The following is a 19,343-nucleotide window of genomic DNA, read 5'->3' on the forward strand; positions in this document are numbered from 1 at the left end:
ATATGAATTGGTTACAGGCCATAGAGGAGCTTAAGAAGGATTTTGAAAACCAAATAAGAGAAGTGGAGGAAAAATTGGGAAGAGAAATGAGAATGATGCAAGAAAATCATGAAAACTGAGTCAACAACCTGACTGAAGAAAATAACACCTTGAAAAATAGACTAGCTCAAATGGTAAAAGAGGCCCAAAAAGCCAATGAGGAGAATGCCTTAAAAAGTCAAATTTGCCAGATGGAAAAAGAATCTCAAAAGCTCGCTGAAGAGAATAATTCCTTCAGAATTAGATTGGAACAAATGGAAACTAGTGACTTTATGAGAAATCAAGATACTATGAAACAGATCCAAAGAAATGAAAAAATAAAAGGGAATGTGAAATACCTCATTGGGAAAACCACTGACCTGGAAAATAGATCCAGGAGAGATAATTGAAAAATTATTGGACTACCTGAAAGCCATGATCAAAAAAAGAACCTAGAAATCATCCTTTAAGAAATTCTCAAGGAAAATTGCCCTGATGTTTTAGAACCAGAGGGCAAAATAGAGGTTGAAAGAATCCACCAATTACCTCCTGAAAAAGATCCCAAAAAGAAAACTCCTGGGAATATTATAGTCAGTTTTCAGAGTTCCCAGGTCAAGGAGAAAATGTTACAAGCAGCCAAGAAGAAACAATTTGAATATTGTGGAAACACTATCAGGATAACAAAAGATCTAGCAGCTTCTACATTAAGGGATAGAAAGGCTTGGAATATGATATTCCTGAGGTCAAAGGAGCTGGGATTAAAATCAAGAATCACCTACACTTAGGGGCGGCCAGGTGGCTCAGTGAGTAAGAGCACTGGCTCCAGTGTCAGGATGACCTGGATCAAATCCGGGCTCAGATACTCGGCACCACACCCAGAAATAACTGGCCATGTAACCTTGAGCAAGTTACTTAACCCCTATTGCTTATTTAAAAAAAAAAAAAGAATCACCTACCCAGCAAAATTGAGTATCATGTTTCAGGGGAAAATATAGTAATTTAGTGAAATAGAGGACTTTCAAGCATTCTTGATGAAAAAACCAGAGTTGAATAGAAAATTTGACATTTCAGATCCAACAAGCAAGAGAAGCAAGAGAAGGTAAACAGGGAAAAGAAGTCATAAGGAACTTATCAAAGTTGAATTATTTACATTCCTACATGGAAAAATGATAATTGTAACTTATGAAACTTTTCTCAGTATGAGGATAGTTGAAAGGAATATAAATGTATCTATATATGTATACATATATATGTCTATTAGGAGAGTATATGTGCATATGAATAAATATGTGAGTGTGTGTATATATATATGTGTAGAGGTATACATAGTCAGAGGGTTCAGGACCAATTGAATAGGAAGGGATGATATTTTAAAAATAAAATTAAGAAGTGAGAGAGGAATATAACAAGAAGAGATAGGGAGACAGAATAGGGTAAATTATCTCATATAAAAGAGGCAAGGGAAAACTGTTACTATGGAGGGAAAGAACAGGAAGGCAAAAGGGAATGGGTCAACCTTACTCTCATTGAATTTGGCTTAAGGAGGGAATAACATACACACTAAATTGGGTATCTTACCCTACAGGAAAGTTGGGGGGAAGGGGATAAGAGGGGGAATGATAGAAGGGAATGCAGATTTGGGGAGAGGGTAGTTAGAAGCACACACTTTTGAAAAGGGACAGGGTCAGAGTAGAAAATGGAACAAGTAGGGGGCAGGATAGGATGGAGGGAAATACAGTCAGTCTTTCACAATATATCCACTATGGAAATGTTTTGTGTTAACTACACATGTACAACCTATATTGAATTGCTTATCTTCCCAGTAAGGGTGGGGACTGAGGGAAGAAGGGAAAGAATCTGGAATTCAAAGTTTTAAAATCAAATGTTTAAAAAAAATTTTTTTTTACATGAAACTGGGAAATAAGATATACAGGCATTGGGGTATGGAGATCCATCTTGCCCTGCCGGAAAGTTGGAGGGGGGATGGGGGAGGATATAGGAGAAAGCAGATTGGGGAAGGAGGGGATATTCAGTGGGATTGCTGCTTTTGGGTGGTGGTTAGGGGAAAGATGGAGAGAAAATTTGTAACTCAAAATCTTGTGGAAATGAATATTATAAACTAAAAATAAACATAAAATTATTTTAAAAAAATATTTCAGTAGCCTTTTTGGCATCACCAACCCTTCCATCCTCAAATTAAAAACAGAGAAAAAAATACCGCTTGTAACAAATAGCTGCAGCCAAAGAAAGCTAGACTACACAGTTAGTATGTCCACAAATATGTATCTCTTTCTGCACCTCGAGTCCATTAACTCTCTGTCAGGAGGTGGGTAACATGCTTCATCATATGTCTCCTGAAGATAAGATGTTCCATTGCATTGATAAGAATTCTTAAGTCTTTCAAAGGGTTATTTTTTTAAATTCCAGTGTTGTTATCCCTGTATAAATTGTTCTTCTAGTCCTGCACACTTCATTCTCTACCAGTTTATATCACCCAGGATTCTCTTCAATCATCTCTTTTGGCATTTCTTGGGCACAATAACATTCCATTACATTTAAGTTGTGCAGTTTTCCTCAGTTGATGGGTACCTGCTTAGATTCTAGTTCTTTGTTTTTTACTCTGCTTCAGGATCAAGTAGTTAGTTTTCCTTGCAGTTGTTCTGTTTCCAAGATCCTTATCCCTCTTACCTCTGCTTCCCATCCCTGCTTGTTTCCATGGTGAGTTTGATGTATTTCTACACCAAACAGTATGTGTCTGGATTCAGATACTAGTGAGGTTCAGCTAATAACCCATCCTCTCCACCCCTTCTTCCCTGTTTGTATATTCTTGTCATATACTCCAGTTGTTAGAAATAGTAAGTTTCACCCTCTTTTTCCTTCTTTCTACATAACTGTATTCATTTTCCCCTTTCTTTTTCCCCTCTTACAATCTCAAAACAGAATCAGTTCATCCCCAATCACCTATGATTTTCAAGTTTAGGGAGCTTGGTGTGGAAATTTCTTCCACTAGTGCAATAACTTATGGTCCTGGAGGAAGCACTAACTGATTAAATGATTACTTGTTCTATGGTCTCAGAAGTAACGTGTCGAGGAGAGTATTTGAAGCCTTCCTGGCTCCAAGACTAACCTTCTTTCCTCTATACCTTGATACCTCTTGTTTTGTTGATGTGCATGTGAAATTCTTACATAGTAGTCATGTCTTCTTTTCTTTTTGAATAATATTTTGTTCTTCCCAATTACATATAAAAACAATTTTAACATGTATTTTAAAAAATTTAATTCCAAATCTCTCCTTCCCTGAGACAGTAAATAAGCAATTTGATGTAGGTTCTGCATGTACAGTCAGTCATGAAAAACATTTCCACATTAGTCATGTTGTGAAAGAAAACACAAGAGAGCAAGAAAAGAACAGAAAAATAGTATGCTTCAATCTGCATTCAGACTGTCAGTTCTTTCTCTGGAGGTGGATAGCATTTTTCATCATGAGTCCTGTGAAATTGCCTCAGATCATTGTGTTGCTGAGAATAGCTGAGTCATTCACAGTTGATCATCATGCAATATTGCTGTTACTATATACAATGTTCTCCTGGTTCTGTTCACTTCACTTTGCATGAGTTCATGTTAAGTCCAGGTTTTCTGAAACTGTCCTGCTTGTCATTTCTTATAGCACAACAGTATTCAATTACAATCACATACCACAACTTGTTCAGCCATTCCCCAATTGATGGATATCCCCTCAATTTTCAATTCTTTGACACCACAAAAAGAGCTGCTATAAATATTTTTAGACAAATATGTCCTTTTCCCTTTAAAAAAAAATCTCTTTGGGATACAGACCTAGTAGTGGTATTACTGAATCAAAGGGTATATATACTTTTATAACTCTTTGAACATTGTTCCAAATCACTCTCTAGAATGTTTGGATCAGTTCACAATATAGTTGCCATGTTTTCCAAGCCCTTTTCATTTATCGGTTTGTCTGGTTAGCAAATATATTATCCTTTTAGTAGGATATTTAGTAAGCATTCCTAACAAATTTGCCATTTTTCATATTAAGAGGACTTCCTAGCAATAAGTGCTGAACTGGTGCTGGCTATGATAGAATTGGATGATCTTAGCTCTTTCAGGATAGCCAACTGCTTAAAGAGCCTGTAAAGTACTAGGAATTACTTTCAAGAGGTGTGAACAAGGTGGTATAATAGAAGGAAGCAGTACAGCGAGGTTTCCCCCCCCCAAAATACAACAAACTACCTCCTTCAAACAGATCTAGAAGACACATCAGACCAAATCCTGATGGGAAATCCAAGACAAAGTTATAGTGAGTCATTTTTCCAACCTAGATCAGAATAGAGAGAAAGACAGAGTGGTCTGTGAACACTAGGGATGAGGTCTGGCTGGAATTACCATATGAAGAGCATTCTAGTTCAGGGAGAACCTATTTACCTAAAAAAGCAGAGGTCCCAGAACCTTCCCAGGGCATCTCCAGACCCATACCAGAGCATTTTGACAGGGACTGGTACCAACTGGAAACTTGGTTGCCCATAACCCATTTCCAAATCATAGAAACTGGGGTTAGCATTCCCAGCTAGGAAAGCCAAAGGTGGTGTGTCAAGAAAGAATCAGGTTCAGAAGCAAACAGAATCTGTGGGGCTCTGAAGCCAGTGGAGATGAATAACCAGGGCAAGAGTCCCAGACCAAAGGGAAGCCTACAATTGTGTCCCTGTGAACCAGCAGAAATTCCCAGCTGGCTGACATTGGTTGAGTCCAGCATCCATCTACCATTTCTCAGACCAAAACCCAGGTCAGAAACTTGCAGAGCTCACACAGGAGGGGCAACAATCAGAATTTGCCCTGGGTCAGTGTCAGATACATAGTCATCACTATATAAATGTTGGCTATCATTATTTTCATCATTATTACTGAAAGCTTGCAGGTCCCCAAGCCTGAACTATCTCTCAGATCCTGGAACAAGACTATTCAATGCGCCAAGAATGTAGGATCAGGACCAGCCCAAAACTTCTCTCCAGACCTGCACAGAATCTGGCACTAACATCAAGTCAGAAGTCAAGAAGTAAGCTGGAAGAAGGAGCAAACAAAAACCAAAAAGAATCCCACCATAAAAAGCTTTTATGGTGACTGGACTGCTCAAGATACAAATTTAGAAGAGAATGACTCCAAAATACCCACAAGCAAAGCTTTAAAGAAAAATAGACCTTGGCCACAAAGTTCAACTAGAATTCTTAGAAGAGTTGAAGAGGTTTTTTTTAAGTTTCAAAATGTTTTATGAATGAAAGGAGAGGAAAAAATTTGGAGAGAAATAAGAACTTTGGAAGAAAGAATTGGAAACAGAATTAACAGCTTAGCTCAAGAGATAGAAAACCTTGTCCAGGCAACGAGGTCCCTGAAAATCAGAATGGACCAAATAGAAGCCATGACTCAATGAGACCAGAAATATTCAAGCATAATGAAAAGATTGGATAAAATAGAAGAAAATACAAGTATCCCATAGCAAAAACAGCTATCCTAGAAAACAGATCAAGGAGAAACCATTTAAGATTCATTGGACTATCTGAATACCAAACAAAGAACCTAGATATCACATTTCAAGAAATCTTAAAAGAAAACTGCCCAGATCTGTCAGAAGCAAAGGGCAAAGTGGAAGTGGAAAGAATCCACCAGTAGCCTCCTGAAAGCAGCTTCAGAATGAAAACTCCTGAGAACATTATAACCAAATTCCAGAATTTTACAGGTCAAAGAAAAAGTGCTGTAAGCAACCAAAAAGAATCCAGTACTAAAGAGTCTCAGTGAGGATCACATTATTTTAGCAGTCATTAGTATCTAGGAGTGGAGAGCATAGAATACCGGATTGTAGAGGGCAAAGGATATGAATTTATAGCCAAGAATAACTTATGTAGCAAAACTAAGTATAATCCTACAGGAGTGTAATTGGGGATAGGGAGAATGACTTTAATGAAATAGAGGACTTCCCAGCATTCACGATGAAAAAACTTTGAAGTCAAATATAGGAGTGAAGAAATACATAAAAAGGCAATCACAATTGAACAGTGATAAAGGATTAAACAAGGATAAACTGCTTATAATCTAATATGGGGAAATAATACATATGTTCCTCACTGAACCCTATTATCATCAAGGGCCATAGAAGGAGTCTAAGTAGACTGATTCTCTTATGTTTTAGTGATCTTAAGAGAAGAATGGAAAGAGAAGGGAAGAGAACACACTTGGGGGGGTAGAGATTAGGGAAAATGATCCCACATATTCAGGGTAGTCAAGTAGACATGTAGAAACAAGAAGGGAGTGGGGGGGGATGGAGTGGTAGACACTTAAAACTCAATCTCATCTGAATTAGTCAAAAAAGGGAATACACATACAGTTGTATATACATTTCACTCAAAATGGAAATGGAAAAACTGGAAATTAGAAGGAGGGTAGTTTAAGGGAGGGATTAGTCTTGAGGAGAACAAACTCTAAGGATGTGCAAAAATATTTATGGCTTTGTTTTTGAGATGGCAAAAATGGGAGTCTGAGGGCATGCCCATCAAATGGGGAATGGCTAAACAAGTTATGTGATAGAATGTTATTGTACTGTGAGAAATGAAAACGGGGTGGTTTCAGAGAAACCATGAAGACTTATGTAAACTGATGCAGAGTGAATGAACAGAACCACAACAGTGTAGACAATGACGTCAATATACTAAAGGAAAAACTCTGAAAGAATAAGGAGCTCTTATCATTATAATGGCCACATACTATGCCAGAGGACTAGTGGTGAAACATGCTCCCTACCTCCAGATAGGAGTGCGGGCGAATCAGCATTCATATAACGCCTACTAAGTGCTAGGCACTTCATGTGTACATATATCTCATTTGACCCTCATAGCAGTCTTAGGTTATTGCTGTTCATAGGTTAGTGCTTTATCATCCCCATTTTACAACTGAGGAAACTGAGACAAAGAGAAGTTATGTTATTTGTCCAAGGTCACACAGCTAGTTAGTGTCTGCGACCACATCTGAACTTCAGTCTTGACTCCAGGCAAAGTGCTCTTCTCCTCGTGCTGCCTACCTTCTTCCTTTCCAGACAGAGAGGTAAAGGATGCGGAGTGCTGAATGGTCATTCAGACCATTCTGGCTGTGGTCAATGTGGATGTTTTCTTTACCTAACTATACATGTTTGTGACAGCAGTTTTGATTTTACTTAGTCCTCAGTGGGGAAGATCAGAATCATGGGGAGAAAAGATGAATTTTTGCTGGTTTCTTTAAAAATGTAATAAAAGATCACTTTCTGAAATATTCTCCTAGCAAATTAGTTTAGCTTAAGCTGAGCTCACAGCATAGTGCATAGGATTTAAATCTAAAGATTGTTTCTAATATGAGCATTTTATAGCCTTTATTGGCCCAGCCCTCACTAACAGCTAAGCACATTATATGAAACAAAGCTGGAAAACAAATCCACAGCCCAAACATTAGTGACACGGAATTGGAAAATATGCCATAACCTTATTATAAGGGATACCTTTTTCTTTATATTACAATATAATCACAGCCTTGGCATATTGACCTTCTCTAGTACCCTCCCACCTCTCATTTTGCACAGGCCATCCCCCGTCCCTCCTCCTCCCATCCCTTTCTATAAACAATTTAAAAACCTCAAACTAATAAGCAATGCAGTGCCCCCTTTTTGAGCACTGAACTGATAGCTTTGTGTTTTGTCCATGTTGATTCCTTTTCCATGAGATGTAGCCAGTATTTATGTATGTATGGTTATTATGTTTTGTTGTTTAGCCAATTAGTTGTGTCCAGCTTACTGTGACCACATTTGGGGTTTTCTTGGCAATGATACTGGAATGGTTTTCTTTTTCATTCTCCAGCTCCTTTTATGGATGAGAAAACTCAAGCAGTTAAGTGACTTGTCCAGGTTCACACAGGTAGTAAGTGTCCCAGATTTGAACTCAGGTCCTCCTGACTCCAGCACCAGCACTCTATCCACATTATAGGCTAAATGCAGATCGTTACAGTGAGGGAGAATTAGTTAGTTCACTAATTATGTTTCATTTTTTTTACTTCTAATCCCAGGGCTAATTGTCTATGACCATTTGCCTTAGTCAAAGGAATTTCCATATGAAAATATTTTTTGACCCTGGATCCTTGTAATCACATTGAGCAAGATATAAAGTTTAAGGGGCGGCTAGGTGGCGCAGTGAATAGAGCACCAGCCCTGGAGTCAGGAACACCTGAGTCCAAATCTGACCTCAGACACTCCACACTTACTAGTTGTGTGACCTTGGACAAGTCACTTAACCCCAATTGCCCTCCCAAAAAAAAGCCAAAAAAAGATACAAAGTTTAAAACACATTTCTAAAATTAAAACTCAGTGTCAATCTTTTAAAAATGAATTTAAGTAAAAGAAAAGTTCCTCAGTTAAATGACTTTGGGAATTGAAGTTTAAACAGAAACTATGAATTTAATTAATTATCCTTGACATAGGAATAGTGATATTATTTACAAATAAGAAGGAAAAAGGGAAGCTAACCAATAGGGGACATTGGCATGTTTGACTAGTTTCATTTCACTATAAAATGTGTTATCAGTAGAAAACAACGACTTTTCCTGCCAGAGCCACAGGGTTTTTTTTTCCTTGCAGGTTTTCAGTATCTAAGAATAACACCAAGTTTTCTTCATTTTAAATTCCTGATTCCCTGCCCACATACCCAGTTTGGTGGGTTGAGATGTGGTCCTCAAGCAGCCTTATATCTGCAGGTGCAGGTTTTCTTCATTGTCACTAAACATCAGATGGGGTGAGAAGAGCCCGTTCACATCCAGTAGAGGCCAGAGGCATATCTCTGGATAGTGTAGCTACTGCTTGACCTTGCTTGTGGAAAAGGAGCATGCTGTCTGCTGTCTGGCTTCCAGAGAGAACTTCGGGTTGTGCAGTCTGAGCACCACTGTCCTCATATGTAATATTTAACTCTCATAAACAAGTAGCAACATCACCCAAGTGGAATATTATGGAACCAGGTAACCTGTATGTAACGTTTCATTCTTCCATAGGGAGTGGTTGCCATTGTTGGGATTCTTATTTTCTCAGCAAAATAAAGAGTGATAAAAGAGCAATTAACCAATGAATAAATGAGAAGGCCAAAGTTATTTTGGATGAATGCCCTCCATCTTTTCTTTACATTTTAAACATCTTGATATTAATTGTTCTGGCTTTTCTTCCTTTCAGTCTCCTTTCCAAGACCAATTGTTGTGCTTGTGTCCTTGAGTCTTCTCCTTCCCCCTCCCCTACTAGCTTCACCACCCCCACTCTTTGTTGCCCTTTATAGTTGGATTTAAGCATTCTAGGCACTCTTCTTATATTTCCATTCTATTCATGAATTCATTCTGTTGTTACCATTCTATATTATCTCTATGTTCTTTTAAAACCTAATTTAAAAATAGATCTGGGCAAGTCACTTAACCCCAATTGCCCTCCAAAAAGCAAAAAAAAAAATAGATCTGAGTAATCTGTGGTAACTAAGCTTGACCCTGGAGAAGAGTTGAGAAAATAGACTTCTTTCCATTCTTTGCAGAGGTCGAGGACCATGGGTATGGAATATTGCATATACTGTCAGACCAAGTTGATATGTTGATTGGTTTATCTGAACTGTTTTTTTTTTAATGGTTCTGTGGGTGTGGGGAGGGAAGGGATATGTTTGAAAATGAAGGTGATATAAAAACAAAAGATTTCAGTCAAAATAAAGTCTGAGTCCATCAGAAAGCTCCCTGTGTAACCACTTGAATCCCCATAGATAGACATACTGCGGTCCATTACTGAGATTTAAAGGAACTTCAGAGAAGAATTACATGAATTAATTAATGCTGAAAGAACAGCAGTAGCAGTAATAGCATTTCTATAGGACTTCAAGATTTGCAGAGTACTTTACACATTGTATCATTTGATGCTCACGGCCTCGTGAGATAGGTTTTAATTTTATCCTGATTTTACAAATGAAAAAACTGGCAGAGGCAGGCCAGGTGGCCTAACCTCTCAGGATAATACAGCTAATAAATGTGTAAATGAAATCTGAATTCATGTCTTCCTCACTCTATCAGCCATACTACCTCACTGCCCTTTTAGATGTGGTAATATAGGGAAGAATGTGTCACTTAACTGTGAGCACCCCAAGTGAGCATGGAGGAAAGGATCAGAGCAATATCTATCCCCTCCCCAAAAAACCCCACAAACAATACAAAACAAAAAAACTGGGGCAGTGTTAACCCCTCTAAAGCTAGGGTAGCACACTGACCACCACCATCTTCCCTGCCACCCCCCTCCTATGCCATGGGGATCAAAAACTCCATGGTGGGATGGAGAAGAATAGGGAAGAAATAAAATTAGGGATGTCACCAGAGAGCCTCATGCCCAGTGGCCTTTAAACAGTAACAGGAAGAGGGCTCTCTCCATAAAATGGTTATAGGTTGCTTCCAGTACTTAGCACATTTAATCAGTTCTAGAAATGGGATAGAATAAGAAGGGGGCGGGGGGAAGGTGTGTGGCTAAGGCAGAGATGTTCTGTAACTTGAAAGAACATTCTAGTTTGCAAGACAGCTTCCCTTTTAATCCTATCCTGGAATTGCTCCTGGTAAATAGTTTATTGAGCCAGTCTCAGGCCATAGGATCATTCTCACCTCTGTGGAATGCCCTCCCCTTTTCTTCACCTGTCTCAGTCCTGCCCATCCTTCAAAGCTCAGTCAAATCCTATGTAGCTGGGGAGGCTTCCCCTGATATTCCTTCCTCAGAATTTCTCTAGCCATTACTGCCTGTCATTAGGTACTTCTACACATGACCATGTGTTCTTTGTAAGATCTTACTATATTTAGCTTATGGCATAGGACCAAACGTTGCATCTCAGAGACAAAAGAGACCTCAAAAGTCAACTAGGCCAACTGTCAACCTAAATAGGAATGAATCCCTTCCACAACATCCAAACTCGACTCGAAGCCTTCTCCTAAGGAGCAGCTCTCTAACCAGTCCATTCCGGAATGGCAGACCATTCCATTTTGAGTTCACTTTCATTGTTAGGAAGTTTTTCCTTATATGGAACCAAAGTCTGTTTCTCTGAAATTTCTATTTGGTCTGAGATCTGTACCTTGGAGCCAAAGAAAACAAATCTAAACCCTCTTTCACATGGTATCCCTTTAAATATTTAAAGATAGCTATCATGCCCTACCCCCAAGTCTTTTCTTCTCTAGGCTAGACATTCTTTGTTCCTCTAACTGATGCTCATATCCATCCCCATCGCCCCAAGCCCTCACCGCCTCTTGCCTTCTAATTGATCTCCTTGCCTCTGGTCTCTCCCCTCTCTAGTCCTTCACAGAGCTACCAACTTGATAATCCTATAGCACAGATATGCTATGTCACTCTCCTGCTCAAGAAATTCTTGTGGCTCCCTCTTATAGGATTAAAATATAGACCCTTCTATTTGATGTTTAACACCTCACAATCTGGCTCCAACCTACCTTAAAATAAGTTCTTTATTCTGGATTTTACACCAAATAAAATGAGCACTTCTGTACACAGAGCAGAATATATTGATAATGAGCGTAGTACATGACACTGAATCTCTGTTGTGTAGTTTGCTCTTCTTTGTAAGTATGTAAGAGATGCAGCTGGCTTGATCATGTGTTTTTTTGGAGGGGGGAAGGCAAGCTAATTGGGGTTAAATGACTTGCCCAAAGTCACACAGCTAGTAGGTATGTCAAATGTCTGAAGTCAAATTTGAACTCGGGTCCTCCAGACTCCAGAGCCAGTGCTCTGTTCACTGCACCACCTAGCTGCCCCTTTTCTTTTGAATTTTCTGTTTGTTTCTGTGAATTTTTAAAAGATGTTTCAATGACCTTATATCCATTCTTTCCCTTCTTTTCCTCCCTCCCTTCTTTCTCCCTTCCTTCGTCCCTTTCTTTTTTTTCCTTCCTTTCTTCCTTGACCATACAATTGCTAGCACTCCTCTATTAGAGGAAAAAAATAAGAAAAACAAAACCCTGAACAAATTACATATTGGTCATGTCCAAAAATAGATCTCATTCTTCATCTGGAGTCCATACTTCATTGTCAGCAGGTGGCTAGTCAGTCTTTTGGAGTCTGACATTTCATCTATCAACTTTCTTAAGTCTTTTAGAATTATTTTTCTGTGATAAAGTTGTTACCAAATAGTTCTGCTCACTGCACTTTGAATCAGTTCATGCAAGTTTTCCCAGGTTTCCCTTTCATAATTTCTTACTGAACAATAATATTCTGTTGTGTTCACATGCCATAATTTGTTCAGCTATCCGCCAATTGATGGGTACCCCTCAATTTCTCAGTTCTTTGTTATAACAAATAGAACTGCTATCAAGACTTTTGTACCTTATGTTTTCCCTCTTTTTTTATTTCTTTGGAATATAGACCCAGTAGTAGTATTGCTGCGCATTCAAAAGCAGGACTTTTGGGATGTAGTTCTAAATTACTTTGCAAAGAGGTCAAACCTACTTTTGTGGGCTGTATTGCAAGTGACTTCCTCTTCATATATTCTGTATTATAGTCAGGTTGAGCGACTTGCTGTTTCATGTATGTGACGTTTCATCCCCCACGCCTCAGGCCTGACATGTTCTTTCTCCTCACTCCTATTCCACAGTGTCCCTAGCTTCCTTCAGAATTAAGCTTATTTGAGAGCTCTGACAGGAATGTTGTCCTGGTCGGCCTCCCCCTCTCCACCATCAGTTGCTCCTGCCCCTCCACCTTAGAAATTGTTCTGTATCTACTTCATATATATGTGTTTTTCTGTGTATATGTTGTTTCCCCCACAGAATGTTTTTGAGGAAAAGGACTGTTTGTTTCTGCCATTGTGTTCCCACCTGACATATAGTAGGTGCTTTATAAATGCCTATTTTAAAAAATTATTGCTCTTTTGTTTTTCTATCATCTTCATTTCCAAATAAATCCCTCTACATACCCCTTGTTAGGAAAAAAAATCATTTGAGAAAAACCAACATGTCAGTTGGGTTTGCCAATGTGTGCTACAGTCCCTGCCCATTGACCTGTGGCAATCCCTGCCATTCCTCCTCTTGACATGCTCCACCTTGTCAGTGTCCCTCCTGATGGGTGGAGTCCAGAAGGAAAACCATTTTTTTGTCAGTGAGATCCTAAGTACCTTGAGGTTAAGAGTTTACCTTTACTTCTTTTTTCTCCCTTTACATTGTCTGGTATGGAGCCTTGCATGTAGTAAGCATTCAGTGAATATATATTGTTTGAGTCTGTTCTGCCTGTGATGGAAAATCAGTCTGAGATCTCCTAGAAGGCTCTGCAGTTCTCCAGCGCTCTTGTCTTTTGTGACAGAGGCTATATGAGTAGAGCTCCAGAGGGATGCTTGTCACTAAGTGAAAAAGACTTTGAGAAAGTGGAACTTGAGATGTTTTTTGGAGAATGGGCTTGGGAGAGATTTAATGAGGAAGCCGTGTGTGTCAGGGCTGCTCACTCCAGCAAGCCCTCTTTCATGGATGGCTATTTCTTTTGCATATGACATTGGTTGGAAGGATCTTTTTGATCCTTTGTTTAGAGGCCCAGAATTTAACTTTCTACCCAAATGAAGTTTAGATAGGTAGGGAGCAGAGAGGTGGATATAGACAGGGTAAGGAAGGAGAAGGGGAAGAGAAGGGCTGAGTCATCTCAGCAGAGCTCCGTTTGCCAGAAGGATCCAGTCTCAAGTTACCAGTGCTTGGTTGTGAAGAGAAGGGCAAACATGGTTGTCTGGGAGAGGAAGGACTACAGAACCTTGGTTCTGGAGACATCATTTGCTTGGGGTCAGAACGCCCCTCTGCCATAGCAGAGCCTAGTCCCTGCTTGGTGTCCAGTGGCATTTGTTTGCTTTGTTGTGTAGCCTCAGGTTATGTCCTAACTTCAAAGTTATGTCTCATGCCCAAGAGACACCCAGCAGAGATCATTGGTTTTATGGTTTACGTAGAAAGAACATGAATTTAAAATTGGAGCACCTGGGTTAGAATCCCAGCACTGCCTTTCATACCTGTGTGATTTGGGGCAAGTAATTTCACTTCAGTGAGCTTTAGTTACAACAGGAAGCTCCAAGAACGAGGACAGTGCTGTGAAAAACCAGCAGCGGATGGAGAATGTCATCGTTGCTTGGAGAGGACATTAACATGTGGATTGTTTTGAATTAGGGCTTTTTTCTCCTTAAAATGATGAATAAACAGGCATAGCTGGAGGTAGTATCAACACATATAGAAGTGTATGCACAGAATTATATCTCTGTGTGTGCATATATACATACACATGGTGACCATGGCCAGAAGTGGAAGACGCCTTTATTATGTAGTTAACACAAGAGTAGCCAAAACTAGATCACGTTTTTTAAAACTGGTAATCTTGACCTTTTTCTAAGTGGAGAGATGCAGAGCTGAGAGGGAAGAGAGACAACCACTCTTTTAGGGAGTCGCGGTTATCCCCATTTTACAGATGAGGTCACTGAGGCAGACAGCGGTTAAGTGACTGCTGGCGTCCCCAGAACCACCCTGCTACAGGGGGCCTGTAGGTCACTGGGGGCGGGGCGGGGCTCTGTCCCACCCCGGAGACCCTTAGTGGCGAGCGCCCGTGCGCACCTGGCCCTCTTGGGGGAGGGGAAGGGGAGGGGGCAGACGGGGCTGTGAGACTGTCCTGTTGTGTTTCCCCCACAGGGGAAAGTGGAAGTTGAAGCTGGGAAAGAAGGGATGAAGTTTGAAGCGAGCGCTTTTTCCTACTACGGCGTGATGGCGCTCACGGCGGCTCCAGGTAGGTGCGGCCAGCAGCCGCAGCACCCCCCCTCTGCTTAAAGTTGGCTCCAGGCTCTGCCGGTCCGGGTTCTGTCCACTTTGGGCTCTGCCGGCTCCAGGCCCTACTGCTCCGGGCTCGTCCGCTCCGGGCTCTGCCCACAGCAGCCAGGCCGGCAGAGCCACCTCCAGTGGCTCTCGTGTGCTAGAGGTGGTGCTAGGGCGCCACCTTGCGGACTTTAGCTAGAACTTCGCGCTCAGGAGACCAGTGTGTGTGAGCTAGGCGATCTCCCGGGGGCATTTCGGGCCGCAGCCCGGCATGCCGGCCACTTGCACCCTTGCTCTAGACTGGCTTCAGTGCCCCTGGAGAGAGCCTATTCCAAGCACCAGGACTTAGGACAGCACCTCCTGAAATGGCTCTGGCTCTTAGGGAAATGGGGTGCTGGGAAGGGAGGCTGGTGCAGAGAAAGCCCTTGGTGCGGCAGCGCCTCACGGCTTGTCCCAGGTTCAGAGGATGCCTCAAGGAACGTTATTAGTCATTTTCATCCAGCCCTTCCAGCTCCCAGGAAGACGAAGCCACATGAGGGCCAAAACTTGGCCAAGTTCACGGAAGTTAATGGCCAGACCAGCCGGCACCAGAACCCAGGCGTGCGGGGCCTCTGGGGTCCCACGATCCTTACCGCATCGTCGTCTCCTTTATTAGCAGGACTAGGGTTTCAAATGTCGAGGGTCAGTTGTGAATACGTCATTTAGAATGTGAATTTTAAAGTCACCATCCCATAATTTTTTAATCAGATGCAACTCCTGCCAGAGATTCACATTCTGATCACTAATAAACATAAATAACATAATAAGCAGAGTGTGTTGGGAGAGGGTGGTTACCGTCACTGGGACTACTGTAAAAAGCCCTTTTCAGTTCCTTCACGCTGATGTCTCTGACCGGAGGGCCATTAGCTCTCCGGAGGTATGAATGCTTTATAGTTTTTAACAAAAGGAAGGTGCAAATAGATCATAACCTTTGTTTGTTTATTTAGGATTTATAACCTGCCTCCTTCTGAAAAGGATTTGAAGTGGTGGCAGGTCAGATCATTTATAATTGGACTAATTAAAAATGGAAATGAAGAGAGCAGCAACAAAGTGCTTGCTGAAGACAGAGATACTGCCAAGTTTGTGGGTCAACTGCTTGTTTTTTTCTTTCTTGAGTTGAGAATGTCCCCGGTCCCAGTTTGGCACTTGTTCACTTTATGGTCTTTTGTTGGCTGGACTAACTGTTACCCTCTTGCACTGCCATGTGTGTTTGTAAGTCCTTCAGAACAGCATGTTTTGAAATGTAAACTGGAATTGAGTATTAAAAAGCTTAAGAGATTTATGGGTCAGTGAAGAGGAAAGGGAATGCTTTTTTCTCCTCCTCTTCCTTCTCCTCTTTGAAAGCAGTGCGGGTGTTTCTTCTTTATTATAGAAACTATATAGTCTTTTGTGTTTCTGGAGGATATTAATGCTTCTGAATTCCTAGAGAGCAGGAGCCAGCTTTTCTCCCCTAACAGTACAAATTTCCTTCCTCAACTTTTGACAGAATCTCACCCTTGTTCTCTCCCTTTTTCAGTTCCTTTGTCCCTGTCTCGTACCTTTGTTGTCAACAGAACAGAGTTGTTAGCAGCAGGTTCTCCAGGTAATTCTGCATGCTTCTTTTTGTTAATACTCGTGATGGGTCCCCCTGCCCTCGCTTGCCCCGCTTCCACCTTGCCTGATGCTGTGATTGTGCAGAGAGAGCTCTCCAAGAAAGGACCCACCTAGCCAGGGAGGGAGCAGCGCTCCCACAGGCAAACACACAGGATGGGCTTGGGCAGGGGAGAGGGGAAGGGATTTCTGTAAGGGAGTATGACATGAAAGGGATGAAAAGCATTTTGAAAAATTGTTTGATCTGAATGGATGCCCCAGCTTATTCTGTTTCCCAGAGCACCAGCGAGGGGCAGACCCACCTCTGGCTCTGGGAAGGGCATGGATGCATATGGGAAATGTGCAGGAACCTGAAGGCCCAGCAAACCCAAGCAACATGGAAACCTTAAAGTGCTACAGAAATGTGAGCTCTTATTGTTACATTGCACTGACTTCGTAAAAACAAACCAAACAGAATGTAAGGAAACAAGGTGCTTCTGTGCTCAGAGAGCAGTGTCCTATAGACTGTACATGAGTCATGTTGACCCTGTTTTCTCTGTCCTTTTTCTGGCATTCAGAAGAAAAGGATGAACATGTTTCCTAACATCAGTGCTCGGTCTGCTGGCCAGGTGCCCCTCATTTTCCTTGGGCTCTCCAGCTTTGTTCTGAAATTAGTGTTGGGCACATTCCTAACAAATGTCTGATTAGGGCCCTGCAGGGGAGCCTGGTCATGCCTAGCTATGGCTTCCAGCTGCTAAAAAGAAAAGAAAAGACTTAATCTTTCTTTAATTAAAATGACATGGCTTGCCTTTAAATTCTAGAATTTTAGACCTGGCAAAAATCCTAACTTATCCTTATCTCTTATGCACCACTTCTTCCTTGTCCAGTAAAGTCATTCATGCTGATGTTGAAGGGCAGAATTAAACACACCAGCCCTAGAAGCTCCTGTGTTCATAAAGCCTTCTTTGCTAGAGTTTGGTACATTTTGGGGCAAGGCGATTTAATCCGTGGCCTCTTTGAATCTATATGCCAGAGAAAAACTACTGAGCCCATTGTTTTGCTTAACTTTTTTTTCAACTTGAAAAGGCAAAAACAGTAATGTAGTAAAGAGAGGCATGTCCGCCATTTCCAGCCCATCGTGTTTTGGTCATGGTCCCTAGGCAGAAAGCTTCTGCCCTCTGCCTTAGCCAAATTTGGAGGCAGGTACTACTATTTGCCCATAGGGTCTTAGAAAAATCCTATTTGGAATTTGATATTTTAATGACCTTGGAGTTTTCTTGGCTTGGTTCTCTTGAGTTGCAATGTAGCTCTTTGGCCTCTTGGTTTCTGAAGGATACTGTAGACCACCCATCTGTATGGAGGCTGAATACCAGTCACTTTCTAATACAGATTACACAACCAACGATCAGCCATCAGAATCAAAAGATCAGCTTAGAGGTGTACTTTAAGAGCACTTGAAGGTTTCTCATTTTTCCAACAACAGTAATAGTTATGGGATGCAGAGACTTAAGTAATATTTACAAGTCCCGTGTGTATAGTGCCTAAGAATTTCCTAAAGGATTCTTCCTTTATTACACAAAGATATCGGTCTAGTTGGTTGGTTTTTAAGATGAGTTAGAGATCTGAGCACCTTCTTGAGTTGGATATATTGGCCATGTATTTGAAATGCTGAATGTATTGTATATTCCACAAACATTCATGAAGTGCCCACTGTGCAGAACACTGAAATGCTATTTTTAGGTATCAAGAAAGAATTCCTTTTGAAACACCCAACTTGTACAAAACAAGAGTGGGAGGACTCTGAACTAAGCCCCTGGAGAATGCCCTTTGATGGACACTGACTTGCTCACATTTCCTTAAGAAATTCAGCCTACAAGTTATCCAGGAATTAGGAAAGACTGAAAAATGATACCATGTCTGTTTGTAACATTGACTACAAGCTGGTCTTTCTGATAGAAGAGAAGGTAAAAGAGCTTGGGAAAGACCTCTTGTTCTTTAGATGAGTGGAGAAGACAGAGGCTTCACAGACAGTATGAAATCAGTGATTCAAGAGGGTAACGTCCTCAGGAAGCAGGGGGAATATACAAGATCAAGAGGCTGGTGAATAAATGAAGATGACAGAAGAAAAAGAAACTCTGTATTGCTAGAACTACACAACAGATATCGGACACTTTCCATTAAAAGTGAACCTGAACTATTTAAAGGAGCAGCATAATCCCATTCTGGAATACTGTGGAGAACCAGCCTGACAGAAAATAGTAATAACAGTGGGGGAAGTGCCCAGGTATTCAAAGGGAAAAATAACAGAAGAAATGAATAGTATTCAAGACTTTATGGTGATAGATGCCTAGATAACCAAGTACAGAGCATAGTAACAAAGTGAACTTGAAATTTTACTGTGAGGTAGATATGAGGTCATAGGAGTCACCAATGCTTGGTGGGAATGAACTCTTGAATAGTATATGTCAATGAAAGAATAGGCTTTATTCAAAAGAAGCACTTAGGGGGTTAGGTAATAGCACTGTATGCCAAGAAGCAAGAGAAGTCATAACCCTGAGGATAGAAACACAGTAGAAAGTATGTATGTAAGGATAAAAGAGAGGGATATTCCAAGAGTGTTGGACCAGGTTAGAATCCTGGCTCTTCTGTACCAGTGTACTTTGGGGCAAGTCAGTCTTTGTGGGCCTGTTTCCTCATCTATAAAATGAGAAGGTTAGAGTAGATTTCCTTTAAAGTATCTTCCAGCTTTTAAATCTATGATCATATATGAGCCTAAGTAAGAACTGAAGTATACTATAGACCACCCAACTGTATGGAGGCTGTATACCAATAACTTTCTAATGCAGATTACAAAATGAACAACCATCAAA

The 19,343-nt window shown here is 40.8% G+C and overlaps 1 protein-coding gene across 1 annotated transcript in view; it reads left to right on the forward strand.

Moving 5' to 3' along the window:
* The window catches only part of CNNM2 (cyclin and CBS domain divalent metal cation transport mediator 2), a 185,111-nt gene that overhangs the window by 151,393 nt on the left and 14,375 nt on the right, over window positions 1-19,343 (forward strand). Inside the window, exons 5-6 of the mRNA XM_069098874.1 lie at window positions 14,746-14,839; window positions 16,421-16,486. Coding sequence (XP_068954975.1) covers window positions 14,746-14,839; window positions 16,421-16,486 — 160 coding nt within the window. The remainder of the gene's footprint in view (window positions 1-14,745; window positions 14,840-16,420; window positions 16,487-19,343) is intronic.

This window comes from Petaurus breviceps, unplaced genomic scaffold (genome assembly GCF_028583685.1).
Source record: "Petaurus breviceps papuanus isolate PSGF00001 unplaced genomic scaffold, PetGlider_PUasm1.0 37, whole genome shotgun sequence".
NCBI lineage: Eukaryota > Metazoa > Chordata > Mammalia > Diprotodontia > Petauridae > Petaurus > Petaurus breviceps.